The sequence below is a fragment of the Buteo buteo genome, chromosome 26, assembly GCF_964188355.1.
Source record: "Buteo buteo chromosome 26, bButBut1.hap1.1, whole genome shotgun sequence".
NCBI lineage: Eukaryota > Metazoa > Chordata > Aves > Accipitriformes > Accipitridae > Buteo > Buteo buteo.
In genome coordinates, this window is record NC_134196.1 from 10,244,277 (window position 1) to 10,259,896 (window position 15,620).

The window sequence follows — 15,620 nt, forward strand, 5'->3', positions numbered from 1 at the left end:
TACAACCCATCAGCATCCCCATAGAAACAGCCCACTCATCTACCAAAATCCTCAAATCTAATCTCCATCACTAAATTTTTCCTTCTGCTTCTCTGGTTCTGAATCCTAGGTCTGAGCATCCCGGGCCTTCTGACTGGACAGCCGCAGTGTGATTTTTCATGTAGACCTGTAAAGCAAAGAAACTATACATTATTTTTCTGCCCTATGAAGGTATGTAACTTTTTTTCTTTTTAAAGGAAAATATTTTTCCTCCAAGTTTCTGCATCATGTCACGGAGCAAACTGCATCCTTTACTTCAGGTCTTTTGGTTTTTTTTCCCCCTAAACAAAATGCTTTTCTCTGCAGTAATTCCCTGTTTTTAACATATTCATAATCAGTGCTTTATATTAATTAGGTTTTAATATGCCTGAGGACTTTGAGAATGTGTGAGAAGTGAAAACTTGAGACAACAGAATAACACTAGTTTTAGTATGACTTTTGTTTCTATTTCAGATTATGACAGCATTGGAAGATGTTAATTTGCTTGATGTTCTTCAGCCAGGATGTTTTTTCAGGCATCTAGAAGATATGCTTTAAGACTTGGACCTCTGTTATTATGTCCTGACAATGAAACAGATGAAAGACTGGCAGAGAATGACTGCCTACAGCAGTGTGTCTGAGAAGATGAGGTTCCTAGAAATGTGAAAAGATCATCTACTTTTTTAATTTTCCTGTATCATTTCCCAAACTGAAAATATGGTTCAGATAAACATAAGCAGAATGGTGACCTAGATGCAGAGTATTCCAACTAAGGATTATTTCTTTCCAAATGTGTGCAATACAAAACTTACCAACAGACCCTGCAACTACATGGTTATAATTCTAAGTTACAGACAGTTGTAAACCGTATGTGTGCACACACTCATACAGCTTACAACTGTCTGTATTTGTCATGTATATACACTATATATATATATATACACGTATCAGGCTGGCTTTCACACATGCATTTCTCTGTTGTAAAAAGAGTAATATAAAATATCTGACAGAAACGAGCAGGGGAGAGTTGGTTTCTTCTCCTGTTTGAAATCTGTCCTGCACCCACAGGAATGCCAAGGTACAGAAAAGGAGTGCAATGTAGATACAGTAGTTGCCATGCCAAATAGCGAACAGAAAGGCATGTGAAGAGCAGAGGGAGTTAAGGGGAGCAGACAGCTTAGGACTGGATCATGATTTGAGAGATTTAATGGTGATCTCCCATGGCCAGTAAGAGACAGATGCAACAGCAGCTGAAACCTGTCTTCTGATGGTAGAGGGATGGGTTAAAAACCAGAGCTGAAAGGGCAAAAATGGTAGTTTCCACACCTAGAAGTGGAGCTACTGTCAGCGCTTTTCTGTCATCCACCACATAATATGCCAAAGCAGCGGTAACTTCCACCCATGCCACCATCCTTTCCTTGCCCAAGCACATCACACAATAATGAAACTGGACCCTCACCTTGCTGGGCCAATGCTACTGTGCTCCATCTTCCCTATCTTGCTCCTTCATTTCCAGAATCCTGGGCACATCCAGAGGGATTTTAGCTCTCAGTGTATCAGTTTCACCTTACTCATTCACCTCAAAGTTCCACCTCCCCAAAGGCAGGAATAGCTCAAGTCCGTAGTCCTCCTCTAAAGTCGTTTGAGCTGTCCAAGATCAGATAAATGTAGACACTCTTCATAGGATGGGCTAGTTCAGGTAATGCACTGGTGTAAAGGTATCTCCAGGGATTTGTCAGGCTAAGAAAAATGCTGTTGGTGTAGTGGTGTGTGCAAGCACGGTCTGAAGCTCTGAAATGTAGCCCTGGTTTTAATCTCATCAGAATGTGAATTCATGGCATGGTCCTGCTTGCACCTGAAACTATGCAGACAGAGCCTGGCAACCACACAGCTTCACAGAAGTCAGAGAAGTGTATACACTGAAGTATGTCAGCAATTATTCAGTCACAGGTATTTGTAAAATTTGTGAATTTTTTTTCTAGTTATCCTCAAACACATGCATAGCTCACACTAGACATATCTTGAGCCTAAAGTTATGCAGTAGAGGTAATTTTTCATGCATAAGTTTCTTCATGAATTTATATTTCTTTCTTTTCTTCCACATGTGTAAAGCTTGTGACCAAAAACCCGTCAAGAAAGCTTATTTCTTCTTATTATATTTCTGTATCGTAATATAGTCTTAGAAAGGATAACAGAAAAACTACATATACAATTAATAAATATGGTGCATAAATAAGGATGAATGTAGCAACAAAAAAACCTACATGGAAATGTGCAGATCACCAAAAAATTATAAATAACAGTTTATTTATCTTTTATGCTTTAAATTAGGAATCTCAATATCTTTGTTTCAATATACTAAACAGTAATTTCCTTTTGAGAGTAATAAAAATATGAAATAATAATGTATTCACTACTTTGACATTATCATCTTATTTTCAGGACTGTACAAACATGCATTAAAAAGTAAAACCAAAACTGTTACAGAAATTTATTCAAATTGATAGACTAGACTAAAATAAAGAGTTTTAAGGATGTGCAATGAACGTAATTGGTCATGTGTCTATCTATATATGTTGTGCATATATATGTATTAGATGTATGTGTGTGTATATACATACATACATATAAACTTTGCAATATGGAATATTACGCAAAACCTATTTGCTTTAAATGCTTAATGATATGAATATCCAATGAGATGCACAACATAACACATATGATTACAAGATGTGCATCTGTCTTTATAAGTTAAAAAACTGCCTTGTGATAAAGGAAATATGAAAAAATATATTGATAACTATAATTTTGATTTAATCTTTAATGAATTATTAGAACACTTTATTGAATTCTACAAAAGAAGTATAGAAAAATAAGCTTACCTGTATGAATATTCCTGAATTATTTTTGAAATAAACTGTGTAGTACAGTATATTTCCATTAGGCTTTTGAGGAGGAGACCAGAATAGCATTATTGATGTGGAAGTAAGGTTTCTGTACACAACATCTTTCGGTGGATCACTTGGTGCTGGAAAAATGTTAAGTTTTAGCATACCTAATGCAAGGTTTTGTAGGTGCCCAAGAAACATGCACCATAGATTTAACAACATCCTATGTCAAATTAAATGTATTTCTGATTATGGTATAAAAACTGCTTTGGGAAATGATGAAATAAAATAGTAGATGTAAATAAATTTTTAAAATGCTATTTTTTCAGACACGTTTGTATTTAGCTGCATCTGTAAACAGATACTTTTTGCTTATAGAATTTGTCCTATACTTAGTGCTTTGGGCACATGGAAAGTCTAATTTACAGACATGGAAGTTGACTGAGTTAGGCCTCTACGCTCCTTATACAGTTAATAGTAAAAAAAAAGGATTTGTTTCAGAAAACCTAAATTAAAAGCCTTGTTCTCTCTTTGCTCATTATAATGAGAATTTAGGCTTCCAACTCAGGTAGGTAAACCAGATACTTAAGCTTGGACAGTATGATGGTCTCTGTTTTTTCATCTTTCCTCAGCCTATTAGACATGCAGGAAAGACTCTGTAAGTCTTCTTCAATTAGCCTCTCCTCCTATCCTGTAAAGAATAGCAGCAGTGATGTAGGAGATTCAAAGTTGGTTCCTTAAGTCAGCTTAAGAGAATTTAAATCCGTATTTCTCGCCATCCAAGAAAGTGCTCTACACAACATGCAGTAGAGTACTGAACACTGTAAGTTATCTTATCTCTGTTGCTTTGGGCTGTTCTAGTTTGTATAAAATACTAAAATATTAATTGAAGGGGAAACTCCAGGATCAGTTCCTAAAAATCCTGCCCTAAAAAGTCAGTTCATGTTTCCATAACAGCTTCAATAGCAAAGACTGGGAATACCTACAACCTGATGATTTAGACAGTCTTTTGAGGGATGGCTTGGATAGATGCTAATCCTGCCAGTGATTGTGTGTTGGGAAGTCAGTTTATCTATGCAGGATGATTCTGAAATATGCCTGCATACTATACATTTTGGAAAAGATCATAGCAATATAATTCATTGGAAAAACAGAAACGATAATTCACCTGAATGACTTTCAAAGCACCGTATATAGTATGATCATTTATAAAAGTCATCTATCATATTGGAAGTATAAAATCATTAAAATAGAATAAACAAATCAGTGTACACTTACAGATTTTATTTTCATATTAAAACCATTTCAGACTTGCGAGAGAGACTCTAAAGAGTATTTTCCCTAGCGGAAGTTGTGTCACAGCAAGATAAAGCAAAGAGCTATTAAAGTATATTCTAAAATGAATTTGATTTTTTTTCAAAATTTAAAATTAAATTATTTTAATCTTACCTGTCTTGAAGGGAAATGCAAAGTTTTGTTCCATAAATTAACAGAAATACCCATCATAATTTTACAGAGCCATAGATACATGTACACACACAGACAGACACACATACAAATAGACAGGTAGAATGCCTTTTCTTGACCAGTCAAATGCCACTTCTACTTCAGTAGCTTTATTAACTTCAAAAAGGCTGACGGAAATTTAAGGCTGAATGAAATTAAAAATTCACACTATATATAAGCTTACCTCCTTCTGAAGTTCTAAATGTTATAGTATCACTTTTTATGTTGCCATCTCCAAATCTTGTACTTGCTGTTAGGTAAGCACTATACTCAGAGTTTTTTTCCAGGTCTGTGAACTGCAGTGATGTTTCTGTTACATTAACACTCCTTTTTGACATTTTATTCCTAAAGAAAAAGTATTTTATTAATTATATATACACATCATTTCTGTATGTATACAACTGTGACATACAATATAAAATTGAAAAATGCAGTATTGTGGTAAATACAAATATTTTAGGCTTTAAGACTGGGATAACTTTTGTCTTTTATTTTGAAAAGCTCACTTTTGTACTGCTGCATCAAAATAGGGATCTTAATTTTGCTTTTAAAAAACAAAACAAAACAAAACGACAAAAACCCCACAGAAATATATTTGTAAATTACATCAGCAAAGACAACAATTATATGGAATATCAAAGAGGAGCATGTCCATCTAGTAACTGCTATCAAATGGTTATGTGGTACCCTTGGGAAGGACACAGTAGGGCATAACTAAACTGTCTCCCTGGACAGGAATAGCGAAATATAAAAAGATTATAGCAGGGAGCATGCCCTACTGTGACTCTGTGAAATTGGTCAGAAGGCTGAAGTTATAAATGGAATAATAGAAGATGATATGGAACAGGAATTAGCTGGTGCTGAGTTAATTCTGGTGGAATGTAGCAGGGGATCAGAATGGAACTCTAGTCAGGTCAAAACCCGCCTAGAAAGACTGTAAGATGTAACATTAATAAAACGCTGGTATTAGCATAGGTATGAAATGATTATCAGAAAGTAAAATAAGATACAGAAATAACTAACTTGAATTCAAAAAGTCTGCTATTCCTCATTAAATTAATTTAATCTTTGATGAAGAAAAACAGCAGTGAAAAAAGCTAGCTAATGTTCCATTCCTGCAAAGATTTCTGTATATGTGGGTGCCCTGTGTCTTTAATGGGATTTCATAGAGGGATGATAATTTGACAAGTAAAACTGAGTATCTTGCTCCAGGAGTCACTGTGGACCTCTTCACAAACAAGACAATGAGTTCTAATTCTAAAAAAAAAAAAAAAAAAAAGGAAAGGATGATTCAAAATTATTAGATGGACTGATTTTCATCCTTTGATAAATGAATGAATGTCCCATTAGCAAATATCACCATCTGATACTCCTGAAATAAAGTTACATTAACAAACAATTAGAAGGAGAAAATGTATGAGAATGAAAAAACTAAATTCTCCCTATCCCTTTCAGATTTTGAGTGGAATGTCTCTTGACATGGGAAATGCTCTTGGTAATACAGAAAGTTAACAACATTTACATTTTTCCCAAATTTCTGACATCTTGAATAGTCAGTAAAAAGATACAAAAGGTTGCAGCTGCAGTTATCAAATTCTACACAAAGAAAAGATATCTGTTCTTGGATCTTTGCCCAGTATATTCTTAGTATGGAAAAACGTAGCTGATTATGATTTAAGTAAGAAGAAAATCCACAGCTTAGTGCTGCAAACACTTCTACTCTGAGTAATTGCATTCTTATAACATCTTATTTGCCAAAAAATGTTTCCACAATCAGGCATAGTTAGACAGAAGAGTAAAAGCTTATGGTGTTTCAAGAAAAGTTGATTTTCTATTTAGAAACAACTGAGATGATTGCAATCAAAACAGTAAGGAAACACTGATCAAAGTGAGCGCAGTCTTCACAGACAATGAGAAAGAAAGTACCTAGCAGAATGAGTTAAGCCAAGGAATTTTAATGAAGAACAATAATATTAAGTTTTGAATGATATCTTTCAGAAACCCAGACAAAAGAGGTTCTAAGAAATTGCATACTTTCACTTGACTAAGACAGGTACCATATTTTCTTAAAAATCGGTACCTCAAAGTAGATCTAATCAGTAATTCTCCCACAAAAATTTGCTGAACAGGATAATGCCAAAAGACAAGAGCTATATACAAGTTCAGCAACTTTGTTAACATGCCTTTGATACTCTAGAATTGCAGACTCAAGGAATATGAGTTTGTAGACTCAAGGCACGCAGAAAGTTGCTTTGCTACCTGCTAGCACCCAAAACCACCTTGTCCTGAGACAAATTCCATGAAAGATAAAACAAAAAAAACATTACAGATACTACTCTTTCTATTCTAGTAGTTGTGGATTCTTGTTCCCAATCTATTAAAGAAAGGTTACCAAATTCTCTGTAACTCCTGCAATATATTTAAGGGAAGGAACATTTATTTTAACATCTGTATTAACCTTCTTCTTTCTGCTTTATTGAGAGGCTCTGGGATTAACTATCTCCCCCAAAATATATTGAATACCTCCCAAAAGCAGCAACCATGGCACGGCAGTTTGCCTTGTAAAATCTCACACTGCAATGCATTTTATGAAATTGTATAGAGAATTCTCTTAAATACTTAAAATTCCCCTCCTTCCCCGCGCCCCCCCCCCCCCCCCCAAAACCCTCCAAGGAAGGAGTGAAGTTGTGTCCCCTTTGAAGGCAATGGGAGTTTTTCTCCAATGTCCTTGCCTCAAGATGATACCTAATGCCTCTCTAATTTTAGATATGGCACAGTAAGGACAGATAAGACAGTGCAAGGAGAATATAGAAGGAAAAAGGACAAGGCTTAGTGCAAAAAGTTATGTGGTTGCTTAATTCAAATATTTAGAAAGATGGATCAATTAGCAGTTTTAAAAAAATAATTCTTACTCATTTGTCATAATAACAAAAAGCAGTAAGCTTTAAGGCAATATAAGGATGAAAAGTTGTATAATCTGAAGTCTTTGAACACAGCCTGTGTCAAAACCATAATCCTTATCATGAAGTAACTGTTTCCTAGCTAAAGGATAGTCTTTAATTTAATGTTTTTTGTGGTTAAAGAGCACCAGACCTTGCCAATACAGTAGAAGTAACAAGACAAGCCAAATTTAACTTTTCTGGAAAGAAGAGCTCACTCCTGTTCACTTTATTAACTTAACTAGATGCTATAATTTAAAAAAAAATTCAATAGGATCTGAGGCCAAACCCTACCCCAAAACTGTCAAGTAACATTAAAATAATAAATGTAAGCTCAATGGTAGTGTGTTTATAATGACTGCTGATTTGCACATCTGGTTCACATCTCATAAGGTGCATGTTAGCATTTGCTTCCTGCATCTTAGTAGTGGCAATAAAATGGTACAGCATAAATGCAATATATTAAAAGCAATCAATAACAAAATCTTTTCACTACCAGCAGAAGTTACACATAGATCTTTGAAGAGATGCCACATCACTAGACCAAACTATGTTATCCAGAGAATAGGATAGAAGCTGCAAGTTTTTAAGTGACAAAACTCCTTTTTAAAGGTGAAAAAAGATCCCAGGAGGGATGACAGAGAAAAAAAAAATAGGGAAAAAGAAAGGATAGATAGAAAAAAATAAAGCACATTAAGTGAAAAATATCTGTTAAAAAATACTCATTTGCTATGAATATAATATATAAAATATAACAGTAGACATAACCGATAGCACATACAAAGACTCTTAACATTGCTCTTACACACTTTCTACAGAAGGAAGAAGTATTTCTCTATCTTAAGCCTATTTTAAGTCTCCTTGACAATTTAGCATAGGCTTGTGCCCTGCCTTACAATAGGCCTAATCAGAATATAATGAAAATAGTCACCATGCTCTAATTTAAATTTCAATTCATTTAACATAACATAACCTTTAGAAAAATGTGGAAAATGGTTACAAAATATTTAATAACCCAATTTTCAGCTACTATATTATATCTGAATTTGTATATACAAAAGGCTAGTATTTTAAGTGCTGGATGAATATTCATTCTCCAAAAACGTGTAATCAACACATTGTGTAAGAAAAACCTAACATTCCTGATAGGTTACAGATTAGTATTTGTCCTCAGAACTACTTCCAGAAAATCTTACCAGACATAAACTGTGTAATAGAGGATAATTCCGTTTGGCTCCAGCGGAGGTTTCCATGACAACTTCACAGTGACACCCGACAACTGTTTTACGGAGAGGGATTCTGGAGGAGAACTCGGAGCTATAAAATAAGAGAACAGGACACAACATCTTGTTAAACAGCTAAGATCGATGAGATATGCAGCATCCTTAAATAGGTTTTTAATTATTTGTGATGGAAAGTGAACTTTGTACTACACCGGTGCAGTATCCATCAACTAATGTTAAAGTGCAGCTTCTTTTCCTTTTTCTGACAGATGATAAAAGAAGATTTTGCATGGTGGTGTTAGAACATCTGTTTCTGTGATTCAATGGAAAAAGTACTTCATGAGAAAACAGAGCAACGGGTAGGTCACAGTGATTCACCTACTGTCCAAGTACATTGCTGTAATTTTTTTTTCCCCTTCTAATAAAAGCAAGATCTTTATAGGTAGGAACACATGTAAAATATAGCAAAATAGCTCTCCTGAGGAAAAAGAGGTGCTGTAAAGAATGATACAAAGCACAAAAAGGTGGAAAAATGGATAAGCATGGCATTGAGAGATGATAAAAATATGGGATACTAGGCAGCGGTAAAATCTATTAACTCCATCAAATAAGGACCACATTCATACATTTAACATGTCACAAGGGCAAATATAAAGATAGGCATTGACTGAGACCCTTAAAATTCATTTTAAGATGAACTCTACATGACACCATGCCACAACTGTGTAGGGAAACAACGTAAGTAAATGAAAATGCTAGACCATGTTTGATTTCATTCTATAGTTCATATAAATATTGCTGAGGAAAAATATACCCCTGTATGCATAAATGACACTGCTTTGTATTAGCATGTTAGTGAGAAGTAAATATTTTTCTTCATCTTGATTCACGGATATATGTCTCACTATGAAGTAATATTAGAATTACTTTTGTTTTCCTCAAATTAAACCAAAGAGCATCATGCACTAAAAATTCAGGTCATAGCTGTAGTCATGCATGAAAATTGAGAATATGAGCATAGCTATTAGCAAATCTATGAAACATTTGGTCTGAACCTTGGAACACTGTGTTCCTGTGAATAAAGAACATGTGGTGTATTATAAATATTGTTGTTTTTCAGTTGTTGTTCCTTCTTTCACTACCTCAAAAGTTGGCATAAAGGTTTTAGAACTCTGTATGTTTCAGAAAAAAAAAAATTGTCATGAACAAAGGTTCACTGAATTCAGTGAATGTCTGTATTTACTAGCAAAAAATGGTGACAGCTGTATTTAGTGTTTTACTTGTTATATTATCCTCAGTGGCTATATAATAAAAGATCTGTCATACTGTGAATGTCATGTCTTTTTGGCATGTGTAGTTCATTCTACAGTTCTTATTCAGAGGATATTTTTTGCTGAAGAATAGAATCTACATTGCTTTAAATAAAAATACTCTATGCAAGAGATGGTTTTATCCAAATTAGCTGTTCCCAGTGTGCTTCAGCAACATTACTCTTGAGCAAAGGTTTATTACTGACAGTATGAATGTAAGCCCAACAACATCTTGGAGATTTGCAACGATCCGTTATCATCAAAACCTGGATCTTAGGCAAGTCAGTGCTCCCTAAAACATGAAAAAAGACTCAATTTGAGAAAGGCTGGTGGGATGTTTGTGTCAATGCTGCTTTAGTCTAGGTTCCCAGAGACTTCCTCCCTAAGCAATGGAGAGGGACAGACACAGGCTCCTCCAAAATATGAGTGACAACACCTAAGTTAAGATTCTGCTTTGAATTTTTTTCAGAATTCCCCCTCCAGAAACTATAGAGGGGACCAATGGTGATTTCCCACAACTAAATTGGGTACTGAAAGTACAAATACCATTTTGCAGTTCCTCTGCTGATTTGTGACTTACTGTACTAATTAGCAGGGGATGCAATAACTGTGTTCTACCCTCAGGCTACAGTGCAGAACACTCCCCTGCTCAATTTGGAAGTGCAGTACTACAGATGATGGACTTTGAGCATTTTCATAGTATTAATAATTCTACATCTATAAATGTGTATCTGTACATGCATCTCTTTAGAAGAATCAAAAAATTTCCAAACGAACCAGAAATGTCCCTGGACCATTCAAGCTGTCTTTTGGTGGTTTTCCCTTTCTCCAACTCTCACATGTCTGCAGAACCAAACACAATATTTAATTCTACCATGTGGTGTATTAGATTAAAATACTACTAGTAAATTAAGAGTCTTCAAATTCATAAGATATTGGTAAGACCAAATGTCCATGCACAGCAATCATGTCATTTCACATAGCTTGTACTGGTAAATATATTAAGTAACATAGAGAGACAGGTAAGAGAGACAAACAGATAGATGAGTATGTTTGTGTGTAGATAGATACAGGTATCAATACAGAGATATAATTGCAAAAAAAGTATATAAAACCCACACATATCTGACAGGAAGTGTAAGATCAGTTTAAGACTACAGGCAGACAATGATACATTGCAACTTCTGACTTACCATCTTCATCAGTCAGTATATGCAGAGGTGAACTACGAAGGCCCTCCCCCATTGTGGTACTAGCAGACACTTCTACAGTATATTCTGTATATTTCATTAAATCTACATAAAGAAGAAGAATTCAATAAACCAACCATTCACTGGGCTAAATTAGGTTTTTTAATGGACCATAAGTAGTTTAAAGTGCTGAATAAGCCCATCACTTACTTACACTGATCTGTGTCTTTAGAGACTGAAATAAGCATTAGGAAAACTTGAACACAAAGTATCCTGCATGAACAAAAGAAGGGGCAAAGCCCTAATTACCATTTTATACTTCATATTCCTAGAATGCTTTACAGTTTGTCCTTAGCTGCACTCTGAAAATTTACTGGTTAAGGTACTGAGCTCCCAGCATTAACTGCTGTGTCATACCTTAGTAATAATGAGAGAATATAGCAAAATATGCAAAGGTGAGTGGAAAGGGAAGTATTTATTTTTATCCAGAATAAGATCAGAAAGATATGTAGGTGACTTGAGTGTTTACTTTGTTACAGTGATATATATGCAAAGAAATCTATTGAAGTTCCTTGTACTTTAAACATCTAAAATACAGTATAATAATAAACATCTAAAATACAGTATAATAATAAACATCTAAAATACAATAAAAACCAGATATATGTTAGACTCTATACCATTTGTGGCCTGTTCCGCCATATTATGGCAGGACACAACAGGCTATTTCTCAGGACAGGTAGCATATAACTTTATATAAGGACAAGAAGGATCACGTCCAACCAGTGAACTAATTGATTTGCATCAGTCTGTTGATCCCTTCTCAGAACAATTTACAGTTGACATAAGTTCCCAAACATTATATACTGGCCTGTAATACGTAGCGTCAGAAGAGTAGTGTTTATGACTCTTTGCTCAGTTCCATTAGTCCTCTTGAGATATATTGTGTAAGTCTGTATGATTCCATTGGGAATGGATGGTGGATAAAATGATAGTTCAATTTCCATGGATGAGATGTTCCTATAGGTTATGTTTTCTGGTGCAGAATCAGGAACTAGAAGACAAAATTTAGACTCATAGAAGATTTCAGTCAGTTTCATTGATTTGTTAAGTATTTTCTTAAACTTTTTAAAATGAAACACATTATAAACATTTGGATTTTTATCCTATTTTTTGTATAAAATAAATTTTAAAAGAGGCTGAATTGGAAGACCAAAACCACATGACAGACACACACTGTAACAACAAGGTACAGGTAATTTAAAAAAAAAAAAGAAAAAAAAAGATGGAAATCATCTTAACATGCCAGATGAAAAAATCTGGAGCATGACACTAAACTTCCTTCTGTTAGAAGGTTTTTGTGTGCATGTGTCTGTCTGTCACCAAACAGATACACAAGTATGTTTTCCATTATCCAAAACTGGACTGATAGCATAATATATGTTACTCCAGAAAATCATAATCATACAATGACAGGAAAATTTTCCCAAAAGGTCAAGTAAGGCAGGGACATGTTTTTAGGATGTCCTAAATATTCTTATAACTGTACTGACATTTGATGAAAACCTGCATTCAAAAAACCAAATTATTTCTGCTTAAGCAATATCCAGAAAGGGGATAAGTGCCACGAGAGGCAGTGAAATCAGCCCACAATTCAGCCTAATTTCATGGCAGAACGGTAACAGAGAACTCCCAAGAGCTCTTCAAACACACCAGCCCATTAATCGGTTTTGTTCACTCAAAATGCTCTATTCTCCAGATCCTCCCTTGGTTTTATTCTTCTCATCTCAGACAGTGTTTTTGCAGCTTCTCATCTCTATCACAGGCAGCTGGAATTCAAATTTTTGTTCTGAGTGTCAGGGGAGTTAGGCACTGAGAAAGAACTGCCTTAAAATACAACTTAGACAAAAGATAGATGTCTGTTAAAGAGAGCAATAAAAAAGGTTATATCTAAGGACATTGTATCAGCTGGGCAGGTGCCTACATACCTATGGTATCTGACCAAAAAAAATCCTCAAATGTAGCACAATGTCTTGACAGAGCTAGTTTGGTGCTTCTGTTATGACTACTGTTTCATTTAGTCTAAAAACTAGGTGTTTGTGTCCCTGTTCCTTAAGAGCTTGACTTGTTAGGCAGGCCTAGACCACAACTACTTCACACAGGGAAAATAAAAGTTCATTTCAGAAACAAGAAGGAGAAGGAGCTCATAATGATTCCACTGTGTCTTAACAATAACTGAGCCAAAGCATCTCCCTGGCCCTTCTGAGAGACATCAGTACGTGCATGTCTTTCCTTACTGAGAAAAATGTGATATATAGAGCAAGCTTAGTTCCAGGGCTAGCTCTAGGTATAGATAAAGTAGGTACTTGTCTGAGGTAGCAAATTGGTGAAGATGGCAAAAGGCCCCCCAAAAAGGATGATCATCATACCAGTGCTACCTGTATATGGCTGAGTCCTAAAGGAAACTAAGCTTCACATCTGTCTCCCCAGCCACCTTTCATTCCTGAGTCTACAGCTTAACCCAAACATCTACTCCTCCATATAAATCATTATCTTCAGGTTTTTTCTCCAATGCCTCTCCTGTTTAGCTCCATTGAAAGTTTAATGACCCCCTGTCCTACCTTACAGCTACTTATTTATTTCAATTCTTTTCCTATGCCTTGTTATACCTCTTTAATGTTCATCCTTCCCAGTCCTCACTTCTAAATTTACTTTCCTTTCTTGGAAAAACCGCATCTATTCTAATCGTCTGTGATTTTATTTTATCTGTACCTTCTCCAAAATATTTCTAGTAACATAAACAACTTTGCCTGCTACCAAAGAGCACTTATCTGTGAATTCTGATATTATTTTTTTTAACCATTAGGGTTGAATTCTTATAAAATTTCAGTTCATAACTTGAATTCCAAATTGCACTCACTTTTTGAAACCCCACCTTTCATACAAAAAATTATTTTCCTGCAAGGCACAAGGAATCTTAAAGGACAAATAGTAAAATATATGAAGCCCATCAGACATAAAACTTCACTTTTTTCTGTACTTCTTAATCATCCTTACTATTTCCTTATTTCTGCTTTATATATAAAAGAGAAAACAGGGTTCAAACATACTGCTTTGCAAAGCAAACACATACTTTTAAAATTAATTAAACTGATCTCGGGGGCATCAAAGGTCACCATAAAGCAGTTGACTGTGGAAAATTTACATTTTTTAAAAAAAACCTATATACTCACCAGTTTCAGAAGTTCTCACCAGAAGTGGGAAAGATGACTGATTGCCATGGCCAAGTCTGGTGAACGCCCTTACAGAGATGTTATAGAGAGTATATGGCTTCATTTTGCTTAGTGACATACTTGTAGATGAGGCATTTTTAATAAATAAATCATTGGAATCACTGTACAGAACTTCATAGTGAGTTATGAGACCATTAGGCTGCTCAGGTGGTAACCATCTCAGATTTATTTCTGTTGCAGTTACATTTATTAACTCTACATTTTGGGGTGGGGAGTCTGGTTCTGCAATACAGAAATCAAAGAGAAAAAAAAACCCTCTGAGACTTTCAATTAATTGAATATAGGACCAATCTCATAAACCTATTGGATCCTAACATTTAAATTAGCTAACTGTACCAAAAGGCTACAGTCAGTAGTCAGTCAGTCACTCACTCAACCCCGTCTCAAAGCCTTACCACTTTTTATCTTAGTTAATTTCAGCATGTCTTCTCTTCCATTCATAAAACCGGGCATCTTTTTGCATCCCAGACACTTCAGCTTTTTTGGAGTTTCTTTTCTCATCCACTTATAAATCTATCCAAAACTGCATTTATTAAGAAAAAAATCTCTTCTGTCTAATGCTTTCATGCAGACTGATCCTTCAAATCCTCTTACTGCCTTCCTCAAATTCAGGTTCTTTAAATTTAGCTGAATGCCATCTTACTGCTTTCTTCTTAAATAGCCACCCATCTTATTTCACTCAACCAAGCATTGAACCAAGAAAAGGACTGTATGCACTGTAACTAAATTCCCTTTAGTTTACTGATACAGCTGCTAATTGATGACCATGAAGACCCCAGTGTAAATCTTGCATGCACTGGTGTGAAGGTCATGCACAAAACAAGTCCAGCTCCAGGGCAGTGTGTTGGCTAAATCTACTGGCAACATGAGTGCATGTGAGTCCAGTGAGCTAATAATGCATGGAAGTGTTGAAGGAGTGTGGGCTGCACTTACGAATAAAATCAGCTCTGAATGTCAACCCTGATTCCTCCAAAGGCTTCATCACTTCACCCCTGAAATAACCTGCCTGTAAAGTTTTAAAAAAATGTACTAAGAACCCAGGATTATGTGATTCAGTTTGTGTACAAATACCTATATCCAGATAGTTCAGAGTTTATCATGAATTCTTTTGTCCTAAAGGTCTCACAAACCACTTTCATTCCTGATTTCTGAGCCCATGAATGAAAAGTATTAACTGTAACAGATCACTGCTCTGGATGACAAGACTGCCCACATGGATATTTCCCATGTGAAGAAGCTTAATTTTAAATTGA

General features: G+C 35.2%; 1 protein-coding gene across 1 annotated transcript in view; it reads right to left on the reverse strand.

Annotated features, from left to right (window-relative positions):
- The window catches only part of PTPRQ (protein tyrosine phosphatase receptor type Q), a 117,006-nt gene that overhangs the window by 77,841 nt on the left and 23,545 nt on the right, over nt 1-15,620 (reverse strand). Inside the window, exons 14-19 of the mRNA XM_075057803.1 lie at nt 14,308-14,589; nt 11,946-12,128; nt 11,078-11,179; nt 8,548-8,668; nt 4,597-4,757; nt 2,901-3,046 (exon numbers count right to left, since the gene is read on the reverse strand). Of these exons, the coding sequence (XP_074913904.1) occupies nt 2,901-3,046; nt 4,597-4,757; nt 8,548-8,668; nt 11,078-11,179; nt 11,946-12,128; nt 14,308-14,589 (995 nt within the window). The remainder of the gene's footprint in view (nt 1-2,900; nt 3,047-4,596; nt 4,758-8,547; nt 8,669-11,077; nt 11,180-11,945; nt 12,129-14,307; nt 14,590-15,620) is intronic.